This window comes from Diadema antillarum, unplaced genomic scaffold, assembly GCF_040938485.1.
Source record: "Diadema antillarum isolate AM-2024a unplaced genomic scaffold, OU_Dant_1.0 seq00001743_RagTag, whole genome shotgun sequence".
Lineage (NCBI taxonomy): Eukaryota > Metazoa > Echinodermata > Echinoidea > Diadematoida > Diadematidae > Diadema > Diadema antillarum.
The window spans coordinates 28878-50843 of NW_027272426.1; the positions used below are offsets into that span (position 1 = coordinate 28878).

The window sequence follows — 21966 nt, forward strand, 5'->3', positions numbered from 1 at the left end:
AAAAAGAGGGATGGGGGAAGGTCCAAATGGGGACTTGTATTGTACATGTTCATCTCCTTCTTAAAAACCCCATGATGGATTTTCACCAAACTTGGCAGATAGCATGCTTTTTATGCCTCCGCCACGAAGTGGTGCCGGAGGCATTATGTTTTCTGGTTGTCCGTCCATCCGTCCATACGTCCGTACGTACATCCGTCCGCTTTCGTTTACGCGATAACTTGAGTGATATTTACTGGAAGTTTACCAAACTTGGTCCAAGTATGAAGTATGATGGGGCAATGATATATTTAGATTTCGGGTGAAATTGGCTAAAGGTCAAAGGTCAAGGTCAAATCATGAAATTGCATCCGTTTACGTGATAACTCAAGACTGGATGGAGCAAATTTCACCAAACTTTGTTGGAGGATGATGTATGATAGGACAATTAATTAGTTTTTCAGTGAAATCGGACAGAGGTCAAAGGTCAAAGATCTAGGTCAAATCCTAAAATTTATCTGTTTACGTGATAACTCAAAACTGGATGAAGCAGCTTTCACCAGACTTGGTCCAAGGATGATGTATGATGGGACAATTAGTTGAGTAGATTTTAGTGACGTTGGCAAGAGGTCAAAGGTCAAAAGGTCAAGGTCAAATGCTAAAAAATGTTGCTATTTCCCCCATATCTATGCAATGCCCGCAGTTATTTTCTTGAAACTTAGTGTAGACATGTACTACTGCGTAAAGATTCTCCAGAGAGAATTTCATGTCATAAGGTCAAAGGTCAAAAGGTCAAAGGTTACGTGAAAATGTTGCAATATCACTTTTCTCGCAAGTGGTTCAATGTATCTTCATGGAACTTGGTACATATGCATGTACCGACTGGCAGGGATTATCTAGGGAATTTAGGGGTCATGGGTCAATAGTCAGGGGGTCAAAGGTCAAGGTCAACTCCTCAAAATGTTACTATTTCCCTCATAGTTTATGCAATGATTGCATTATTAGTTTTTAAATTCAATATTTATTTATGTACATGCAGAGACTCCAACTCTCCCATTTTCGACGGGAGATCTCCCGCCGAAAACCTATATTTGCAAGATCTCCCGTTCTCCCGTTTGAGATTTAATTTCTCCCGCCCTGGCTCTTTGTCTCCCGTTGGAAAGGATTTCTTACTTATTTCTATCGTATGTTAAAAAAATAAGCCTTAGATAGCACCAGAGAGCATCTAGAACCATGGGAATTTCCTGCTTTGCACACATCAAGTTGGAGTCTCCCGTTTGCTAAGGGTTTCAGGCGGGAGAATCTCCAGATCAGAAGGTGCTTAGGGTTGGAGTCTCTGTACATGTATTACTTAATGGAGATTCTCTTGGAAATTTCCAGCCAGAAGGTCAAAGGTTAAGGGTCAAAGGTCAGGTTTAAATGAAAAAAAAGATATATTTTGTACTTTAATTACACTCTTTCTTCATACCTTGGAAATTATACTCAATGCATAAACTTATAATAAGGTCGGTCAGAAGTCAAGTAAAAAGTTTCAATTCCCCAAATATGTGTACCTGCACTCTTTAATAAACAATTATAGCAAAATGGAAAGTGAACATTCAAGATATTCCTGACAAACCTGTCATTTCGATATTTTGCCAGTTATGTGAAACTGTCATCACACATTGTGAAGACATTGTACTATACACCTATTGGGAGAATCATGCATTATGGCGGAGGCATCAGTCGCCATAGCGACATTTCTAGTTTTTTTTTGTTTTTGTTTTTTTTTTGGGGGGGGGGGGTTAATAGGATCTCAATTTGTTCAAGTGGGCACAATGCTCCCCTTGGGGACCCCCAGGGTGCCCAAACCCCCAAAATGAAGGAATATAACAATCTTCTTGTCCAGAATCAGAAGTGATTATGCAAAGATAATACTATAAATTAGTACAGAGAACTGTAGAGACTGTAGTTTCAAGTTTGTTCATTGCAGATCCAGTGGTGAGGGAACTTTAAGTTTAAGTCTTTTTTTTTTTCTAATTGCGCAGTCAAACTTTCTACATTTGTAAGTACAGTGTACTTGGTAGGTATTTTTAGCAGTGTGATGGAATAAGCAAATGGGACACTATGCCAAAAACTCTCAAAGCTCCCCCCTCCCCTGCTCCCCCCCCCCCCCCCCCCCCCCCCCCCTAAGTTTGCAGTGTTCTGAAGTAAGAGTCTGCAAGAATGCATGGAAGGTGAACTTGTGATACTCGGGTGAGTGTGAGGAAGAGTCTGCAAGAGTGCATGGAAGGTGAACTTGTGATACTCGGGTGAGTGCGAGACCCCCGGGTCTCTTGTTCTTATGAGAATCATTCAAATACCATTAGATTTACATGTAGCTCACTTCCTCAATTTTTGAGCTTTGACTTGAGATTTGGCACATGTGACCAAATTGTATAAATTTTAGATGTTCAAATCTCTAGTCAATGTCAAACAATATGCTGTCATGGTAACGTACATTTTCAATATAAAGCATTAACAAAAAATATTGTGGATTGAGATACTCAAGTTAGCTAATGCCAGAGTCTGTTTAATAGTTTCATTGTTCAAAACAGCTTTCTCTGCAGGACAAAGTCCCTCTTTTACACATATTCTTGTTGTTGAGGAGTACAATTGAATTATTCTTGTTAATATTGAGAAGTACAATAGAATTTTTTTTTTAAAGACATGGCAGGATGCACATGCATTGTACATTCATCTCTTACCATTTGTTCCTTATTCAATTAGGAAAACAAACTCTCTTTCCTTCTTGGTGTTTTGTCTCCAGTTGAGAAGCCAAAGGCAGTGAGAGCAAGCCCAGCACCACAGATTCGCAGGACCAGCTCACTGGACACCATAGCGGTACCCTACCTCGCTGGCCATTGGCCACGTTCTGAAACATTTACCTCCTATACTGGACTGTATGGACCCAATCAGAAACACCAGTCCACACAGGTAAGGCACATTAACTTATTACATATAAAATTGAGTGTTATATAAGCTTAAGACATAATTTCTGTGTAAAAAAGACTTCACAACTGTTCAGAAAAGTAAGAGGGATGAAGAAAGGATTCAGTTTTCATATGAAAAATTGATAGCAATGCAGAACATCAGTCAGGCTGAGGCTTAGTCATGAAGACTAGAATTTACAGTGTACCTGCTGTATCTGCCATAGTAGACACAGGTTTATTGTCCCCGCCGAACGAGTTCAAGCAGGGGACTATGAAACGGGCTCCGTACGTGTGTGTGTCCGTGTGTCCGTCCGTCGTCTGTGCGTCCGTGTGTGATCAAAATGTTCAATTTGCTATTTCTCTGTCATTTATGAGCCAATTTTGATTCTGTTTGCTTTATATGATAGCATTACATAGGAGCTTCGAAACTTCTACACAAAATTTCAGTTGTGACCTTTGACCTTGACCTTTGACCTATATTGTACATTTTGCTTCAAAATGCTACTCCTTCGCCATTTCTAACCCGATTTTGATTCCGTTTGCTTTATGTGATGGCACTAGGTGTGGGCTTCAAAACTTGTGCACAGAATTTTGACCTTTGACCTTGATTTTTGACCTATATTGTACATTGGCTACAAAATGCTACTCCTTCGCCATTTCTAACCCGATTTCGATTCCGTTTGCTTTATATGATGGCACTAGATGAGGGCGTCAAAACTTGTACACAGAATTTTGACCTTTGACTTCTCTGACCTTTGACCTTGATTTTTTACCTATGTTGTACATTTTGCTACAAAATGCTACTCCTTCACCATTTCTAACCCAATTTCGATTCCGTTTGCTTTATGTGATGGCACTAGGTGAGGGCTTCAAAATTTGTACACAGAATTTTGACCTTTGACTTCTTTGACCTTTGACCTTGATTTTTTTACCTGTATTGTACATTTTGCTACAAAATGCTACTCCTTCGCCATTTCTAACCCGATTTCACTTCCGTTTGCTTTATGGTCAATTCCATTGTGACTTATGGGACAAAGTGACAATTTTCGGCAATTTCAAACCAGTATTTTGAGAAAATAGTTGCATTAAATGCATTTTTCTCAGTTCATGGTTAGATCCATCATATCACAGTTTATGAAAACACCATACTTAGTTGAAAAGTATCATTGCATTACGTACAGCAACAAAAAATTGCTGTCGTGACTTATGGGACACTTGAGGACCACCGTTTTTCACATGGGAAAGTAAGTTCTGAAATATTCTTACACACAGAGTCTCTGGAAAGATATTTTCTTTCCTGAATGTAGCAAAGGGTCGGTGCTTACCTCGAGCCAAGTGGTATGAATATCTACTCATTGGTACAGTAGCAGGATAGGGAAAACCAGTGTGACTGATGGGACGCAAAAACGTGACTTATGGGACGCTATCAACTACCACATTTTGAGATTGAGAGAATAATATTTACTGATGCCGGAACAAGTTCTAGAACATCATAAAACCAATCTATGACCAAAGAACATTCAGAAAATAAGCCATCTGAGAATTACACAAGCTGTATTATGGTCATAATATCAGTGTATCAGAAATGATACATAAATTCTGCAAAAATTGGCAATTTTCATGAAAAATGAAGGTTTTTCGGACATAACTCCACTCCATGTTCACCGATGTTTACAAATGAGGTATCAAAATATCCGTTGTGAAAGGCTGCTTTGAGTAAACACACTAAGATCATCTAATGAAGCTTCATTAATCATCTATACTCAATAGTTTGATTTTCATAAAATGCAACCTTTCCGTGGAATTGACCTTTGATGGCACTAGGTGTGGGCTTCAAAACTTCTACACAGAATTTTGACCTTTGACTTCTTTGACCTTTGACCTTGATTTTTATGCCTCCGCCACGAAGTGGTGCCGGAGGCATTATGTTTTCGGGTTGTCCGTCCGTCCGTCCGTCCGTCCGTCCGTCCTTCCGTCCGTCCGTCCGTCCTTCCGTCCGTCCGTCCGTCCGTCCGTCTTTCCGTCCGTCCGTAATGAATTTTGTGGACAAGGTAACTATCAAAAGCTGTTGAGGTATCCTAATGAAACTTGGCATGTATGTGTATTAGGGGGTGAAGTTGTGCCTATCAACTTTTGGGTGCACGTGCTCAAGGTCAAAGGTCAAAAGGTCAAGGTCAAATACATAAAATTTCACTATTTCCACCATATCTATGCAATGCCTGAAGATATTTTCTTGAAACTTATTGTATACATGTATTACCCAATTTAGATTCTCTGGTGAAAGTTTGGGTCATGAGGTCAAAGGTCAAAGGTCAAAAGGTCGAGTAAAAGTATTAAAACTTCTTTTTTTATCTCTGTAAATTGGAAAATTGTTCAAGGTATCTTCATGGAACATAGTATATACATGTACTGACTGGCAGTGATTATCTAGAGAATGTAGGGTTCATGGGGTCAAAGGTCAGGGGTCAAAGGTCAAGTGCAACACTTCAAAATTTTACTATTTCCCTCATGTTCATGCAATGCCAGCAGGATTAGTATTTTTTTTTACACTTGGTGTATGCATGTGTAACCTAATAGAAATTCTCTGGAGAGTTTTTTTTTCTTTTTCTTTTTTATTGCCTCAAAGGTCAAAAGGTCAAAGATCAAGTGAAAGTGCTGAACTAACTTTTTCCTCCATATCTCGGAAGTGGCTCAATTTATCGTGAAACTTACTGCATATCTATGCATGTTCTACCTGAAAGTGATTATCTTATGAATTTTAGGGTCAAAGGCCAGATGAACATGGTAACAATTTACTATTCAGTACAGAAATTGCACTTTTTCTCCATACCGGTACCATAAAAATTACTCAATGCATTAAATGTATGAATGGGTCAAAGTCAAGTTAAAGTCCTTAAATCCCCAAATACATGCTCTCCTATTCATCCAATTAGACCAAGGTCAAGGAAGGTGAACATTCAACACATTTGTGACAAACTTGTCATTTCAATATTTTGCCAGTTTTGTGAAAATGTAATCACACATTGTCCACATGTACTATCTAGACCTATGTATTAGGAGAATCATGCATTATGGCGGAGGCATACCAGTCGCCATAGCGACATTTCTAGTTTACCTATATTGTACATTTTGCCACTAAATGCTACTTCCGGCGGGGACATATGTTACGCACCGCGTAATTTCTACTTTTCCTTGTGTTTGTGTGTGAGTGTGGGGAAGGAAGAAGAGTGCATGGCTCTGTGTGTCCGACCCAGGATCAATACTGTAAAGTCCCGTGTATAAGACGCACCTTTTTTTAGTCGAAAAACATGAAAAATCGGGGGTGCGTCTTATACATGGGTACAGTCGAATCACGGAAAAAAAATCTGTCACGTACACCCAATTTTATAAGGTCAACTTGGGGCCATGTATGCCCATCGACGTTCGGAGGGTAAGCAATCACTAAAACTTACGAATATATGAGCGATCTTTCAATCTGGACACACACAACAGCTGTAAATACGGGATAAACTTACAAGTACATCGGCCTTGTGTACCGTAGTTACGATGACCGATGTATCAATCTGGCCATAGACAACATGCAGGCTCTGTAATACGTGAGTCGATGTAAACCTACCGGGTACCGATGTATATATCAGTCTACCAAGCTACCAACAGCCAACCTCATAGCTGAAATACGCGATATACAGGTATCATTACTAAATTACCGATACCGTAAAACTTATCGATGTACTAATATCAATCTGGCCATAGACAAAAGCTGTAAAATACGGAGTACGATCGACACTATGTCACCGTAATGTGAACGATGTGTGAAGCATGCAGCGTGTACAAACGGTGTATGCATATCATGTGGCGTTCGATTCGTTTGCATGCTCTTCACTGTACGATCGAGGCCAGGATCGAGGATAGCATAGTTAGCTAGCTAGCTAGGTACTGTACAGCTAGGAAGCCTTTTGCAAAGGCAGCAGCTGAAGAGAGGCTCTCGCAATGAACTCACGTGCACACAACGATCGGATCGGAGCGCGCTTGCCCGTTGCGCGCTGTGTGTGCAAGTACATTGCTCTCTGTATGCGTGTGATGTACTGCCTTTTGCAAAAGGCTAGCACTGTGCATACAAGCATGATACAGTACAAGAGACACACGTTACTGGTAATCCCTCCAGGCGAAACAGTGAGTGTAATTACCGTACGCACCGTACGTCTCAGTGTACGATCCCTCTGCTACACTTGTTACTGTTTTTCTTATTTTTCGTATTGAACCTTGCAGTCTGACATGCATCAGCAATATGCGAGACACCCTATGTATGATAGCAAAGATCGTACTGTACACTCATGAGTACGATCTTTGATGATACGTGTAGTTAGTACCACGATTGAAAGGTGAAACAATAGCAAGTGAGTACCGAGACAAGTCTCGCATTTTGCGTCTTCCATATTTTGCCGATGTCCGATGAATAACGTTAAAAGAAAGTATAAAAGGAAACGAAAAATAGAGCAAATACATGCTGCATTCTAGGGAAATTTTGAGCTGAAATGATATGTATGACACACACAATATTTGCGTGGAAATTTTCGTGTTTTTTTTTATTTTTTATTTTAGGTCCGAAAGTAGGGGTGTGTCTTATACACGGAACTTTACAGTACTTGCGTTCTGCACTATACTCAATTACCACATTGATTGATGTATTATATCAGTGTGGATTTTACACGCAGTTTATACTTTGCGAATTGAGACGTGTATCAAAGACAATTTAGGGCTCAACGCATGGAATGACTTGATGTAGAAAAAACCATCAATTGGTAAGTTGCTAGCACAGTAGGACACGTGGTGGCTGCTTTCCTTGCCAAGCAGTATGGGCCTTTGTGGTACAGATCACTGAAAAGGGACAAATCTTTGGTCCTATGAGTCATGGGCATTCTAGTGTAGAGCCATGAGAGTTTCATTTGCTGCCTGGGAAGAATTGAGATGGCATGTGGCCAATATCCAGTCGTGTTTAAAGAAAGTCTTTGTTGTAAATACCGAGTTCAGTTTGCAAAGTGATGTGAGCAGCAACGGCTGAGGTGCAACAAACTTCAAGGCACATCCTGTGGAGGAAGGTGGAACACTTGTGAAGGCAATTTTGAGAAATCTTAGATCGATTATACGAACTGCTCGCAGCTTTTTCTGCTCTCAAATCATATTGCAATACATGCAGAGACACACACGTGACAATGCAAATTAATGATAGGACAGAAGTGGCATATAAAATTCTAGAAATGTGGAAGGATCCAGATCAATCCATGTAATCAGTCAGTGAAATCTATTTGCATCTGGTGTGTGCAATGCAATATCTGGTTATCAGCCACAGATATACCAAGACAACTCAATCATGAAGCAGACTAGTATAGTTGTCATGCAAGTTTAGTTATAGAATTGAATGGATGCTGAATAGTTCTAACCATTCTCCTAAAAGTATAAAGACACGATTGGAAAGTGTAGGTATTGATCTATTTGCATCCAGATTATATAGACAACTACCATGATATGTGTCACAGCACCCAGATCCAGGGACTAAAGCAACTGGTGCATTCAGTGAATTTCAGTCTTGATTGGGAAAAGTAGAGATTGTATTCATCCCCTCCATTATACTGTAAAACATGATATATTCGCGGCATGAATTTTTCGCGAATTGGAGCCGACAGCCTTTTTCGTGGCATGACATTTTCGCGAAGTGCCACTGGCGTTCAATGCATATTGTGTAAACAAGGACTTTCGCATGCATTTTAATTTCGCGAATCTTGGCGCTCGCGAAATTCGCGAAATTAAAGTGCACGCGAAACTTCCTCGTTTTACAGTATTTGATTGGAAAGTGCTTACAGAATATTATCCATGACAAGGCTCATGGCATTCTAGTAGCACCAAATTGGAGTACATATGGCACATAGCTCTGGTATGCCTTTCCTATGTGTACATTATGCTAGTAGCACCCCTGAGTATGTGAAGAAGAATGCTGAATTGCTGTTGCAACCAGTATCCAGTGAAGAGCCATTCGTAAATTTGCTGGGTCAGTGGAGACCATTTGCAGACAAGGGACTCCCAAAAGCAGGATAGACATGCGTGACTATGAAATTTTGTGCTCGGAACGAAGGTAGAAAGTGGACCACTTTCGATTATTTCCAGACATGTCCGGACGCATGACTTCTCGAATGTGATATTTTAGAGTTCCGGAAAGAAATACATACTTAGTAACATACTTGAAAGTTTTTTGTTGTTCACGAAGTCAAAATGTGAAATTTTAGCAACGATTTCTGACAATTATTTTCCGTTTTGAGAGTGAAGTTATGCTCCATTTTGGAATATTTTATAGTCGTTATTTAAAAAAGGTAACATAATAGCAGGTTAAAATGAGGTTTTTACTTTTCATAACCGTTTGGATTATCAAAAAATATGAATAAATAGTAAAGTTACGGCAGTTTTGCTGCAACACTTTCCTAGTGGTTTTCGTGCGAAACGTGTTCATTCAAGAGGAAAGCGAGGTCAGGTCACAATGAAAACAGTGAGTTAATTGCACCTGTCCGCTGCGACTGCACCACATGATAGGTGTGAAGAATTGCTGGACATTGGGACATTGGACCGTACTGACCTACAGGTATCTCAGAAAATTGTCACCAACGCAGGGCTTTAGTTTGAATCAACTGACTTGCAAAGTTTGCTCTGCTGATTGCACTGACATCAGGACAAGTTGAAACACACACCCAGAATGGATTGGTCACATGTTGATAAATGGGCTGCTAGCAAGTTTGTTTGTTGCAGTGTTGTTGTTTTTTTTTTAATCATTCACGGGATTGGGGCCAGGGTGGGGAAAGATCAGATTGAGCTGAGTACGAGATAGAGAAGCCAGGGAGAGGGGAATCGAAAGAAGGAATCATGCTGCTCAAGCAAGCTGTCGTCCAGTAAACTATCATTATCACTAATCAAATCATTTGATTTAGTCATTTGTCTAACAGTCATAGACACGACTACATGTACCATCAAAAACACCACAGCAAACAAATAACAAACACAAAGTAGTGTTCTACCAACCCTCTCTGGTTGCTATGGTTGCAAGACAACACATTACTACAAATGATTGATTGCGCAGCAGTGGGACTGGAAGCATGTCTTTCTTCAAAATACTGCTGCAAAACAGACAAATTGCCGATACGAAAATACATGTAGCATACTTTAAATAACTACCAATACAAAACTATTCTTTAAAGAACTACTTTTCTTCGAAATGTAAAGGGAGTGGATAAATTTACATAAAAAGAAAAAATTTGTAGCAAAAGAGATATAAGAAATGACTGAAGTGAATCAAAGTTTGGAGCAGTATACAGCCACACAAAAAATGAATACATGGGACCATACCTTGAACACTTTTCACTCGCCAAATCATGACACAAATCATGGATCACATGAACAGAAACTTGCCTCTCAAATGCTGCAAAATTACACAATGATGCTTAAAAAACAAATGACACTCTCAGAAGTATGTTCGTACTTAGAAAAGCAGAGGATTAAAAGGAAAGGAGAGAAAAAGGGCAGAAAATTAACAACGTGACTACTCATGTGCTGACTCAAAATGATATTTTTGTTACACACGGTCAGTGCATGTAGCACGAGCAATTCACGTGTGCACACACACGAACACACAGCAATGCAAGCACACATGAACTACTAGTATCGCAATCAGTGCACAATACATCCAAAGCGTTCATCACTCTGACAACCAAGATGCCGCGCGATCTTTATATGAATATTTATTAGTTTAGCAAGAAGCTTGTACCCCTGGAGGGTGGAATAACCAATTAGAAGCATTCTGAAATAGGTCATTTGGAAAAAAAAAAAATCTGAAACCCAATAAAGGGCTCTGTGATTGGCTAGATGATTTCTCCAGGTGCAAGTGGAGTCTAGAGTCATGGGGTGTCCTAGTTTTCATGTAAATTATGCATCCCACAAAATGTGGGATTGGGATGCCAATAGGTTTTAATAACTTCACTTGTGTAGAATTTATGCATGCTTTCTTCTTCTGTTCTGTGTCTATTAGCGCCTGATCAGGCCTTTTCACATCAGCCCAATGTTTTGAAATAGCGCGCTATTTTCTGACGTGGGATATTAACCCGATCATGAAATAGCGCGTTATTTGATAATGTGAATACAAATTAGCGTGCTAATTGATAGAGAAAATTTCTCGAGTCCCAACTCGGGAAATTTCCGAAATAGCAGGATAATTAATGCGGACTACACTAGCACGCTATTTGATAATGTTCGGGCTGATGTGAATAGGAAATGAAATAGCGCGCTAATTTGCGATCGTGTAAAATATCTCGGGCTTGGATTTTTATCGGGCTGATGTGAAAACGCCTACTCTGCATTCTTATGGTGAGGCTGCCATGTCATCATCCTTGTTCATTGCAATTTGTTCTAAATTTTTAAAACATTCTTCTTCCTCATCCCAGTCACTATAAATTCTGAAACTCTGTACTCAGTATATAGTTGTTCAAATATAAAAGTCTGAAAATCTTCTGGAGGTCCCCTTTAATGGATGGAAATCACTTTGAAGATGTATATCCATACTTTGTGCAGAGAGGGTTAACTAAGGTCAGTTCTTGAGGCTAGTGGTCAAGATCAGTAAACATCAAAATGTAATTGAAATGTCATGTACTTAATGGCAGAGTGAGATGATCATGTATAAAAGCAGAGACATCCCAGTTGACTGTGCGCTGGCATCAAATTGCTCTAGTTCTAGTATAATACCACCAGGAAGCATGCAGTGGAATTATCAGATTGAAAGTAAACAAAGAAATAGAAAGCTCCTAATGAAATGATAAAGTTTAAAGTTAAACCCTAAGCTTGTTTCTTAGAAATTTGTACCTCCTGGGAAGATTTCTCCTAATCCTAGGATGTGTTAATGCACTTTTTAAAGCTGGAATTACACTCTGAATCACAATTTTAAATGTGTTTCAAAACTGTGCATGCAATTTTATGGTTATCATGCTGATTTATAATGCTCAGATCAAGCTCCACCTTTGCGGAGCTACATTGTATACTGCATATTTTGATCCAGGAAGTGAGGTTCAAATTTGGAGTGCATCTAAGCATGAATTTCCTCATTTTTCCATCTTATCTGCTTTTTAATTTTGTCTTTTTTTCTTTCTTTTTTAGTGTTTGTTATCTTGAAGGGATGGTATAGTATTGGTTAAGGTGAGGATTCAGCTTTTAACTTTTTACAAGATATGAACCACTTTATGAAATGCAAAAGAGCGAACAAGTCCACCTTCATAGACATGTGGGTTGAGTGAATGCAGCAATATTAGTAGAGCACATCATTGAGAGTATGAGGAAAATCGGACAATCCGTTCAAAAGTTATGAATTTTTGAAGTTTCTGCTCACTCAAGGCTGGATGAGAAGACTACTATAGCTTGTGATGTCACATGAGTACAACCTTTAAATACAAATCTGTAAAGTATGCCTCGCAAGCTTGCTGTAAGCTTGCGGATTAGCTTGCCGCAAGCTTGCTGGCCAGCTCGGAGCAAGCTTGCGGGCCAGATCTTGGCAAGCTTGCGGCAAGCTTGCAGGGTTCCAAATATTTAAATGAGCTGCCGCAAATTTTGCATACTAGCTTGCTGCAACCTTGCAGGGCTAGCTCACGTACCTGCAAGCTTGCACAAAGTTTGAAACGGTTTAGCTTGCCGCAAACTTGCTGGCCAGCTCGCTGCAAGCTTGCGGGGCCAGCCTGTGGCAAGCTTGCGGCTAACTTGCAGGGTTCCAAATATCTAAATGAGCTGCCGCAACCTTACATGCTAGCTTGCTGCAACCTTGCAGGGCTAGCTGACCTGCAAGCTTGCACAAAGTTTGAAACCTTGCGTATTAGCTTACCGCAACCTTGCAGGGCTAGCTGACCTGCAAATTTGCAGCCTTGTGTATTGACTTGCTGCAACCTTGCAGGGCTAGCTGACCTGCAAACTTGCAGGGAGTTTGCAACCTTGTGTGCTATGCCACCAGTTTGCGGCATGCTTGCTGCAAGCTTGTCGCAAGCCTTTGCAAGCTTAGGTTTTTAACTAAGAGGAGATTGAGAACCCATCTCCCAACCCCATTGATAACTAGAGCACTCACACAGGAGACCCGTTCGAGCACATATATCCCCCGAACCCAAGTTCCGCATGAATTTTGACAAAAAGTGCAAAATCACGACGTTTTTGGGCAAAATTGTGTGACATTTTACTGTAACACCAGTTAGACAGATTTACAGTTTGTTTGTGGATTAAACTCTATTTTAAGGGGTCAAAAATGATAAAAGAAGAGCAAATTTTGAACACTATAAATCTAATTCATGCATTAATTGATACACATTTACGCACGTAAATCCCAAGAAAGACGTTTCATGTGTAAGTTTTGGTGTCCCCATAATTGCTTACACAAGAAACCTTAATTTCTGAGTGTGGAATCCATATCAAGGACCAGTGTTGAACTGTTTGTTGTTATTTTGGTAGCAATCACATAGTTTAAAAGATTTCAAGAGAAAATTGGGGTAAAATAGATAGATTTGAAAAAAAAAAATGTTTTTTAGAGTTATGTTGAACAAAAATCTGATTTTCTAATTTTATTGGCAAAATAGGCATGTCACAAAGTGGGTCCCTATTTTATGGAATTACCCATATACTGTATACGCTATATATTTCGCGGGGGTTTTATTTTCGCGAATTTCGTGAGTCGGGAGCTATTCGCGAAATTAACAACACGCGAAAATATCACCTTCCAAAATGAATCCCTTGCCTTGATGATACGAACATTTCAGTACTAGTATACCATGTCACGGCTTACCGAACAGACCATACTGGCTAAGCTTGTTTACTTACATGTACATATAGCACGTCCACGTCTACTGACGAATACTGTAGAGAGCCAATCCATTATTGCAAGGGGACCACTCGTCAGAAATCTAGCGCGATGGACTTAACCACTTCAAAAGTGTTGAATTCTAACTTACTAGTTCGCAGAGTTTGGTAAGTTTTTTTCATGCAGTGTATAACTAGTATCATTCTTATGTGCTAGTAAGTTGAAATTCACACTTTCTTTGCCACTTTATATTTTCTCTGGTCCCCCAATCGCGAATTTAACCACTCACGAAAATGTGTGACAGCGGCAATTCGCGAAAATTTATGTACGTGAAAATTATAGCGTATACAGTAGCACATACAAGGAATATGACATGTCATCTGATAAAACTTTGAACAATGAGAGTGCTGGCAATGAAAACTTTTGTTACCTAGAATAACTCCCCATAAACCTCAATAGCAAGTTCGAATAAAATCTGACAAGAAATGTGGCTGATAGACCATGCACAAGAAATGTGACTGGTATCTAAGTTGGAGTACTGTGATGAGGGCACCACCACCACAAACTGTTGTGTCCTACATGTACATGTAGAATGACCATCCGTTCACCGATCCTCAGCAAGTCTGAATAAAATCCCATAAGAATTGAGGTTACATGTAGTATAGCACATACAAGAAATATGACATGGCATCCTTTAAAGTCGGAACAATGAGGACGCTGTCAATGGAAACTTTTGTTACTGGTACCTAGAATAACCCCCCACAAAACCTCCATAGCAAGCTTGAATAAAATCTGACAAAAAATGTGGCTTATAGAGCATATATAAGATATGTGACATGTCCTCCAAGTCAGAACACTGAGGGCGCTGTCACTACAAACTGTTGTGTCCTTCATGTACTTCATGTATAATGTAGAATGACCACCCATACACCTCCTTAGCAAGTCTGAGTAAAATCCAGTAACAATCAAGTTATTGCCTGAATAAGCATTTTTGCAAATTTTGACATGATCAGGGTGACCTTTGACCCTGTAAAAGGTGGAACAGTGAGGGCAGCATTATCAATAGGTATAGGTGTATAGATTTGACTATGATACATTTACATACCAAATTTGAAAAAAATCGGTCTTGAAAGAAACAAGGCCAGCGTCACACACACAAGCAGACCCTGTTGAATTTACCTTTTCATGTATAAAGACGGAACAAGCGAGGGCACTACCACCAAAAACAATAGGCACCTTGATTTCACTATAATGCACCTTTTTGCCAAATTTGAAGAAAATCTTATAAGAAATGTGGCTGATAGAGCACAGCACACACAAGAAATGTGACATGGCATCCAAGTCAGAACAGTGAGGGCGCCGTCACCACAAACTGTTGTGTCCTTCATTTAGAATGACTACCCATACACCTCCTTAGCAAGTCTGAATAAAATCTGTTGAGTAACAATCAAGTTATTGCATAGATAAGCACTTTTGCAAATTTTGACGTAATCACGGTGACCTTTGACCCTGTAAAAGGTAGAACAGTGAGGGCAGCATTATCAATAGGTATACTAGTAGGTGTATAGATTTGACTATGATACATTAAAGGACAAGTTCACCTTCATAAACATAAGGATTGAGAAAATGTAACAATATTAGTAGAACACATCAGTGAAAGTTTGAGGAAAATCGGACAATCGATGCAAAAGTTATGAATTTTTTAAATTTTTGTGTTGGAACCGCTGGATGAGGAGACTACTACAGCTTGTGAGTCATATGCGTACAACAGTATAAAGAAAATGTAGAAGAAAATTCAACATATTTTCACTTTTTTCGCATAATAAAAGAGCACTTGACTTGCCTCTTTCTAAAGGTAGGGGGAATAATATTACCCATAACATTTGTCGGTAAGGAGTCAGGGGAATGTGTACTTTTTTCAAAAGATGGAATTTTGTGAAATTCTCTTTATATTTTCCTTATATTGTTGTACGCATGTGACATCTAAGTTATTCATGCACTGCAGTAGTCTTCTCATCCAGCGGGTACTGCACAAAAACTTCAAAAATTCATAACTTTTGAACCGATGGTCTGATTTTCCTCAAACTTTCAATGATGTGTTCTACTAATTTTGCTACATTCTTTTAATCCTTATGTTTATAAAGGTGAACTTGTCCTTTAATATATACCAAATTTGAAAAAAAAAAATCGGTCAAGAAACAAGGCCAGCGTTGCACACACAAGCAGACCCTGTTAAATTTACCTTATTTTCATGTATAAAGACAGAACAAGCGAGGGCGCTATCACCAGAAACAATAGGCGTTCACAAGCAGTTCACAAGCTTAAGTAAGCTTGATGAGTTTTCTTTGACAACCTGCAAGCTTGCGACAAGCTCACAGAAATTCTGATAATGGCCTGCAAGCTTGTGGTAAGCTTGCGGAGATTTCTGCATTACTCACAAGCTTATGACCAGCTTGCACAGCTGTTTAGTTGTCTCACCGCAAGCTTGTTGTAAGCTTGCACAGCTTTCATATGGTCTTGCAAACGTATCTGCAAGCTTGCGACACAATCTGCAAGCTTGCGATTATTTTTGCAATCATATCTGCGACCTTGCAATCGTCCACAAGCTAGTGGTAAGCTTGCTGCAAGCTTACCAGGGGGATGCCAAGTTTGTATCATGCTTGCAGTAAGATGGCAATAAGCATGCGCAAGCTTGCACTCTTTAATACAAGCTAATTAAGGTTGCCGCAAGCTTACCGCAAGCTTGCTGCAAGCTTGCCGAAACCTAAGATTTTTATAAGGGAATGATGTAAAGAAAGAATAAAGAAAATTCAACCTATTTTCGCTTTTCTCGCATAACAAAAGAACACTTGACTTTTCTCTTTCAGAAGGCAGGGGGAATTGATATTACCCTTAACATATGTCAGTAACAAGTCGAAGAAATGTGCACTTTATTCAAAAAGTGAAGTTTTGTGAAATTCTCTTTTTATTTTCTTTATATGGTTGTACGCATATATGACATCATACAGTGTAGTAGTCTTCTCATCCAGCAGCGACTACGCAGATACTTTAAAAATTCATAACTTTTGAACGGATTGTCCGATTTTCCCCAAACTTTCACTGATGTGTTCTACTAATATTGCTGCATTCACTCAATCCACATGTATATAAAGGTGGACTTGTCCTTTAAATCAGTTTTGAAATGGCTAAGGTATCCAAAAACAAAGTAAAACTAGAGAGGGGCCGTCAAAGGCGGCAGACCCACGCCTAAGTACAAAGTCGGGGTAAACATAATGTGCATTCGGTCATCTACCAGAATTCGGCCACTTAATTGCCAGTGTGCTTTATCACAAGCCAGTGAGTTCTACCAAAGATCGTACACTGAAGTGTACGATCTTTGGTTCTACAGTCACATCACAGGCAAATCACATCATTACACATACGGTATTAACACTCATTCACGTACAGGAAAGTCCTTAAGTCTCCGATTCCAAAAATCCATCGAAAATCCCAAATTCCACCGTTAAAAGTGCAGAATCGGAACTTTTCCAAGCGCGCGCGAATTAAGTCCAGTTTTAAGAGTATTGTCTACGCGACGGGTCGCGGAAAAAGCGCTAAAAATCGAGAAATACGCCGTTTTCTTGCGGGATATTTTGATTATAGCAAGCCGAGAGTGTGATGATATCAAAGGTCGTATGAGTGTACGATCTTTGATGGTATCCACAAAAGCAAAAAAGAAAAACAAAATTTACGTACCCCCTAGGCAATTACCCCTATGATTAGTGTCTACGGGAATTATTCAATGTAAGGGTTGAATGCAAATGTCTACTGCACCAGTATTCGGCCACCAACGAGCGCCGCAACGTCCCCGGTGCAATTTTGCACCAACAGTGTAGAGCGCGATGCATTTTCAGCGGCCTTGCACACGCATTGACATTGAGCACGCATATCATGCAGTGTGACTGCGACCGAGCAAAATGCTCCTCCAACGAAAAAAACAATCAATGTTAATTTGAAAAATCATCAAATATCAAAGGTCGTATGAGTGTACGATCTTTGATGGTATCCACAAAAGCAAAAAAGAAAAACAAAATTTACGTACCCCCTAGGTAATTACCCCTATGATTAGTGTCTACGGGAATTATTCAATGCAAGGGTTGAATGCAAATGTCTACTGCACCAGTATTCGGCCACCAACGAGCGCCGCAACGTCCCCGGTGCAATTTTGCACCAACAGTGTAGAGCGCGATGCATTTTCAGCGGCCTTGCACACGCATTGACATTGAGCACGCATATCGTGCAGTGTGACTGCGACCGAGCAAAATGCTCCTCCAACGAAAAAAACAATCAATGTTAATTTGAAAAATCATCAAAATACGGGCCAGTTTGTGATGACGGAGAATGAACTTTCATAAATCTAGAAGGACATAGTCCCTCAAATAGGCCTAAACGTAAATTTCGGAATTCTTACGAACATTTGAGCAGCGAAGTCGGATCGTAGGGGAGTTTATGTTTTCGTATGGTAGCGGAAAATCGCAAAGTGAGAAACGGGAAATTTTCGGAATGGTCACTATACCATGGGGTCAAAACTTCAAGGTCACACAGAATTTGCAAGGGTCAACCGATTATCACCAAAATCTAATCGATTCTTTCCTGTCATTATCCAAACATTCCCTGAACATTTCGTGCAAATCCGTTTACCCGTTCTCTTGTTATCTTGTACACAAACAAACAAACAAACAAACAAACAAACATACAAACAAACAAACAAACAAACAAACAAAAAAAACCAAACAAACAAACAAACAAACAAACAAACAAACATACGGAACCCTTTACATAACCCCCTGCTGATTTTCATCGGCGTGGGTAACAAAGCGATTGTAATAAAAGATGGGTCTCATCTTTATGAGGATCACTTTGTTTTGACTATCTCAGCCATTTCAAAACCAATTTTCATCAAATAAACTTTAAATTCCTCTTAGGGCACTTTCAGACACACCGAGTCATGGTATATTTGTACGATGTATGGATATACGACGTTTCGATATGAGAGCGTTCAGACACAGCACCCGGTTATACGATGATCGTATCATAGCATTCAGACTTATCGCACAAGGGAATAGACATGATTCTCTTCCATGCGCAGTACGTAATTTATGCAGGCTTTGCGCATAGTGTTTATACTCTGCCTTGGATTCATCCGGTAGTTCGCTAGTTCGCGCAATATCACTATTACGTCACAGTCAATCTGTCATAAGTCTGCACCGCGGATACGTGAGCTCAGTGCGTGCTGCGAATAAACCTTGCCTACTCATACGACGTTTCGATATGAGAGCGTTCAGACACAAATATACGTCGTATGGATATAGGATAATGATTTGAAATGACGCTCAAAACATTGTTTTGATATACGACATATTGATACGACATTTCAATATAAGAGCGTTCAGACACATAAAACCGTGCTATATCCATGTACGTCATATATCCATACGAGAACTCTGTAGTCTGAACGGGGGGGGGGGGGGGGGGGTTAGAATTATATGATCTTTCGAGTTTCTCATCATCTAAAAAAATTATCATTAAAAAAAGTTGGAAAGCTGAAGACCCATCTCACCTGAAACTGTACTATCCCTTTAATTTTCTATCATTCCATGTACAATCATCTATTTTTTGTCTTCTTATATCTCTCCATATATGTAATTCTTTGTTTTATTTCTTTTTTTAACTTTCCTTATGTTAAATAATTTCTTATGTAATTCCTTGTTTCCTTCTTTGTAACTTTCCCCATGTTATTTGTTATTATCCCATCATTATGCCTCCGCCACGAAGTGTCACCGGAGGCATTATGTTTTCGGGTTGTCCGTCCGTCCGTCCTTCCATCCGTAATCAGTTTTGTGGACACCGTAACTTAAAAACTGTTTGAGGTATCTTAATGAAACTTGGCATGTTTATGTATGAGTGGGCGAAGTTGTACCTATCAACTTTTGGGCTCACGTGCTTAAGGTCAAATGTCGCAAGGTCAAGGTCAAGGTCAAATGCACAAAATGTCACTATTTCCCCCCCCCCGTATTCAATTCAATTCAAATTTATTCCGTTTTTCGACAATAAAAAATAACATTGCATACATCACTCTTTCTTCAGTGACAGGAATCATATAAAAGAACAAACAAAGTGAGTTTAACAAAGTAAAGCAGTCCTTATTATACTTACAGTAAAGATACATTGCAATGCCTGAAGTAAATTGAAATAAAGTGGAATATCAACGTACACAAGGCAAAAAACGGAGGGACCCACTAAAAAGACGGAGCTTGTAGAGTGTGGGCCCCTCGGGAGAGAAAGATTCAGTGGATGATATTGGTAGCAATCGGCATCAGAACAGAACAAGAATGACTGAAGCAACAACAGCAGGAAATAGTTGTGACAGCAGAAAAAGAAAAAGTAAAGAAAGAAGAAAATAGAAAAAAAAATAAAACATTTGACTAAGTAAAAATAGAAATAGACAAAATGAAAATAGAAATGGGGGCCCACACAGTCAGATAGAAAAGGAAAAAAAACACACATAATGACAGCACTAACATATAAACAGACATGAAGCGACAAAGGGACATCGACGAGGCTAGTTAAGAGCGAAAGACAGGCTACGACAGGAAGCAAGACTAGCACAACGGAGATAACGATACATGGGGTTGGACGATGGCAAACAAAATTTAGACAAAAACGGGACAAGACGGAAAGAACTCCCTCATTATGTAAGCGTACAGAGAGCAGATCTCAAAGAAAATCCTAATTAATTTAACCCAAAACTTTATTCACGTACTTGGTGATGGTCATCCAGTGCGAGCAACAATGTAAAGAAACTATGCGGATTATACAAAGGGGGTATCAGCATGAAGAATTTATAAAGCTAATCCGATTCATTACAGATGTTATTGTAAAATTGCAAAAGAAAAGATTTTAGTTTCCGTTTAAATGAATACAAAGAGGGAGCTATTTTTATATCGTGGTTTAGAGAATTCCAATAATTTGGACCAGTGTAGGTAAAAGAATTTTTCCCTAAAATTGTTCGGAAAAGAGGTAAGTGGAATTCATTTGACCGTCGAGTGGGGTAGGAGTGAAATGCTTGGTTTTTTAGGAACATAGAATCAAAAATAGACGGAAGTAAACTGTTGTTAAACATGTACATAAATTGACCTAAGTTGAATAAAAACAACTCATTTATTTTTAGTAACTTGTTAGACGCAAACAGTAAATTTGTATGTGAACGTGTAGGAGAGTGACAAATAATACGGAGTGCCTTTTTCTGCAGTAACAACACTCTATTCAAAAGGGTCTGGTGAGTATTTCCCCACGCTAGAATTCCATAATTCAAATAAGGCAACATCAAAGTGGAGTATAACATAAGTAATGACTTTTGAGGAATATAAAATTTCAATCTATTTAAAATACCTATATTACGTGAAATGATTTTGCAGATATAATCATTATGTGTTTTCCAAGAGAGTTTATTGTCAACAATTATACCAAGAAATTTAAAGGCAGAAACACTTTCTATGTTAAAATCATCTAAAACTATATTAGAATTCAATACATCGACAGTTTTACTGAAAAGCATATATTTTGTTTTTTGAACATTCAATGATAATTTGTTAGCCCTGACCCAATTAGTAACTTTTAACTGTTCAGTATTAACTCTTTGGACTAAAATATCAGCATCTTTGTATCTTTGCAATGCCTGAAGGTATTTTCTTGAAACTTAGTGTAAACATAAACTACCAAATAAAAATTCTCCAGAGAGAGTTTCGGGTCGTAAGGTCAAAGGTCAAGTGAAAATGTTAAAATTTCACTTTTTTCTCCATATCTCACAAATGATTCAAGGTATCTTCATGGAACTTAGTACATATGCATGCACTGATTGGAAGTGATGATCTAGGGAATGTAGGGGTCATGGGTCAAAGGTCAAGGTCAACTCCTCAATATTTCACTATTTCCCTCTTATCTATGCAATGCCTGCAGGATTTTTCTTGAAACTTAGTGTATGCATGTATTACCAAATAGAGATTCTCTTGGCAGTTTCTTGCCATAAGATCAAATGTCAAGTGAAAGTGCTAAATTTCACTTCTTCCTTAAATATGAAAGGGTCAAAAGTCAAATAAGAATCCTCAAATCCCCAAATACCTGCACTCTTAGACAAGA

General features: G+C 39.1%; 1 protein-coding gene across 1 annotated transcript in view; it reads left to right on the top strand.

The window, feature by feature from the left end:
* The window catches only part of LOC139711984 (protein FAM117B-like), an 82211-nt gene that overhangs the window by 24770 nt on the left and 35475 nt on the right, over nt 1-21966 (top strand). Inside the window, exon 2 of the mRNA XM_071623828.1 lies at nt 2765-2931. Within this exon, the coding sequence (XP_071479929.1) occupies nt 2765-2931 (167 nt within the window). The remainder of the gene's footprint in view (nt 1-2764; nt 2932-21966) is intronic.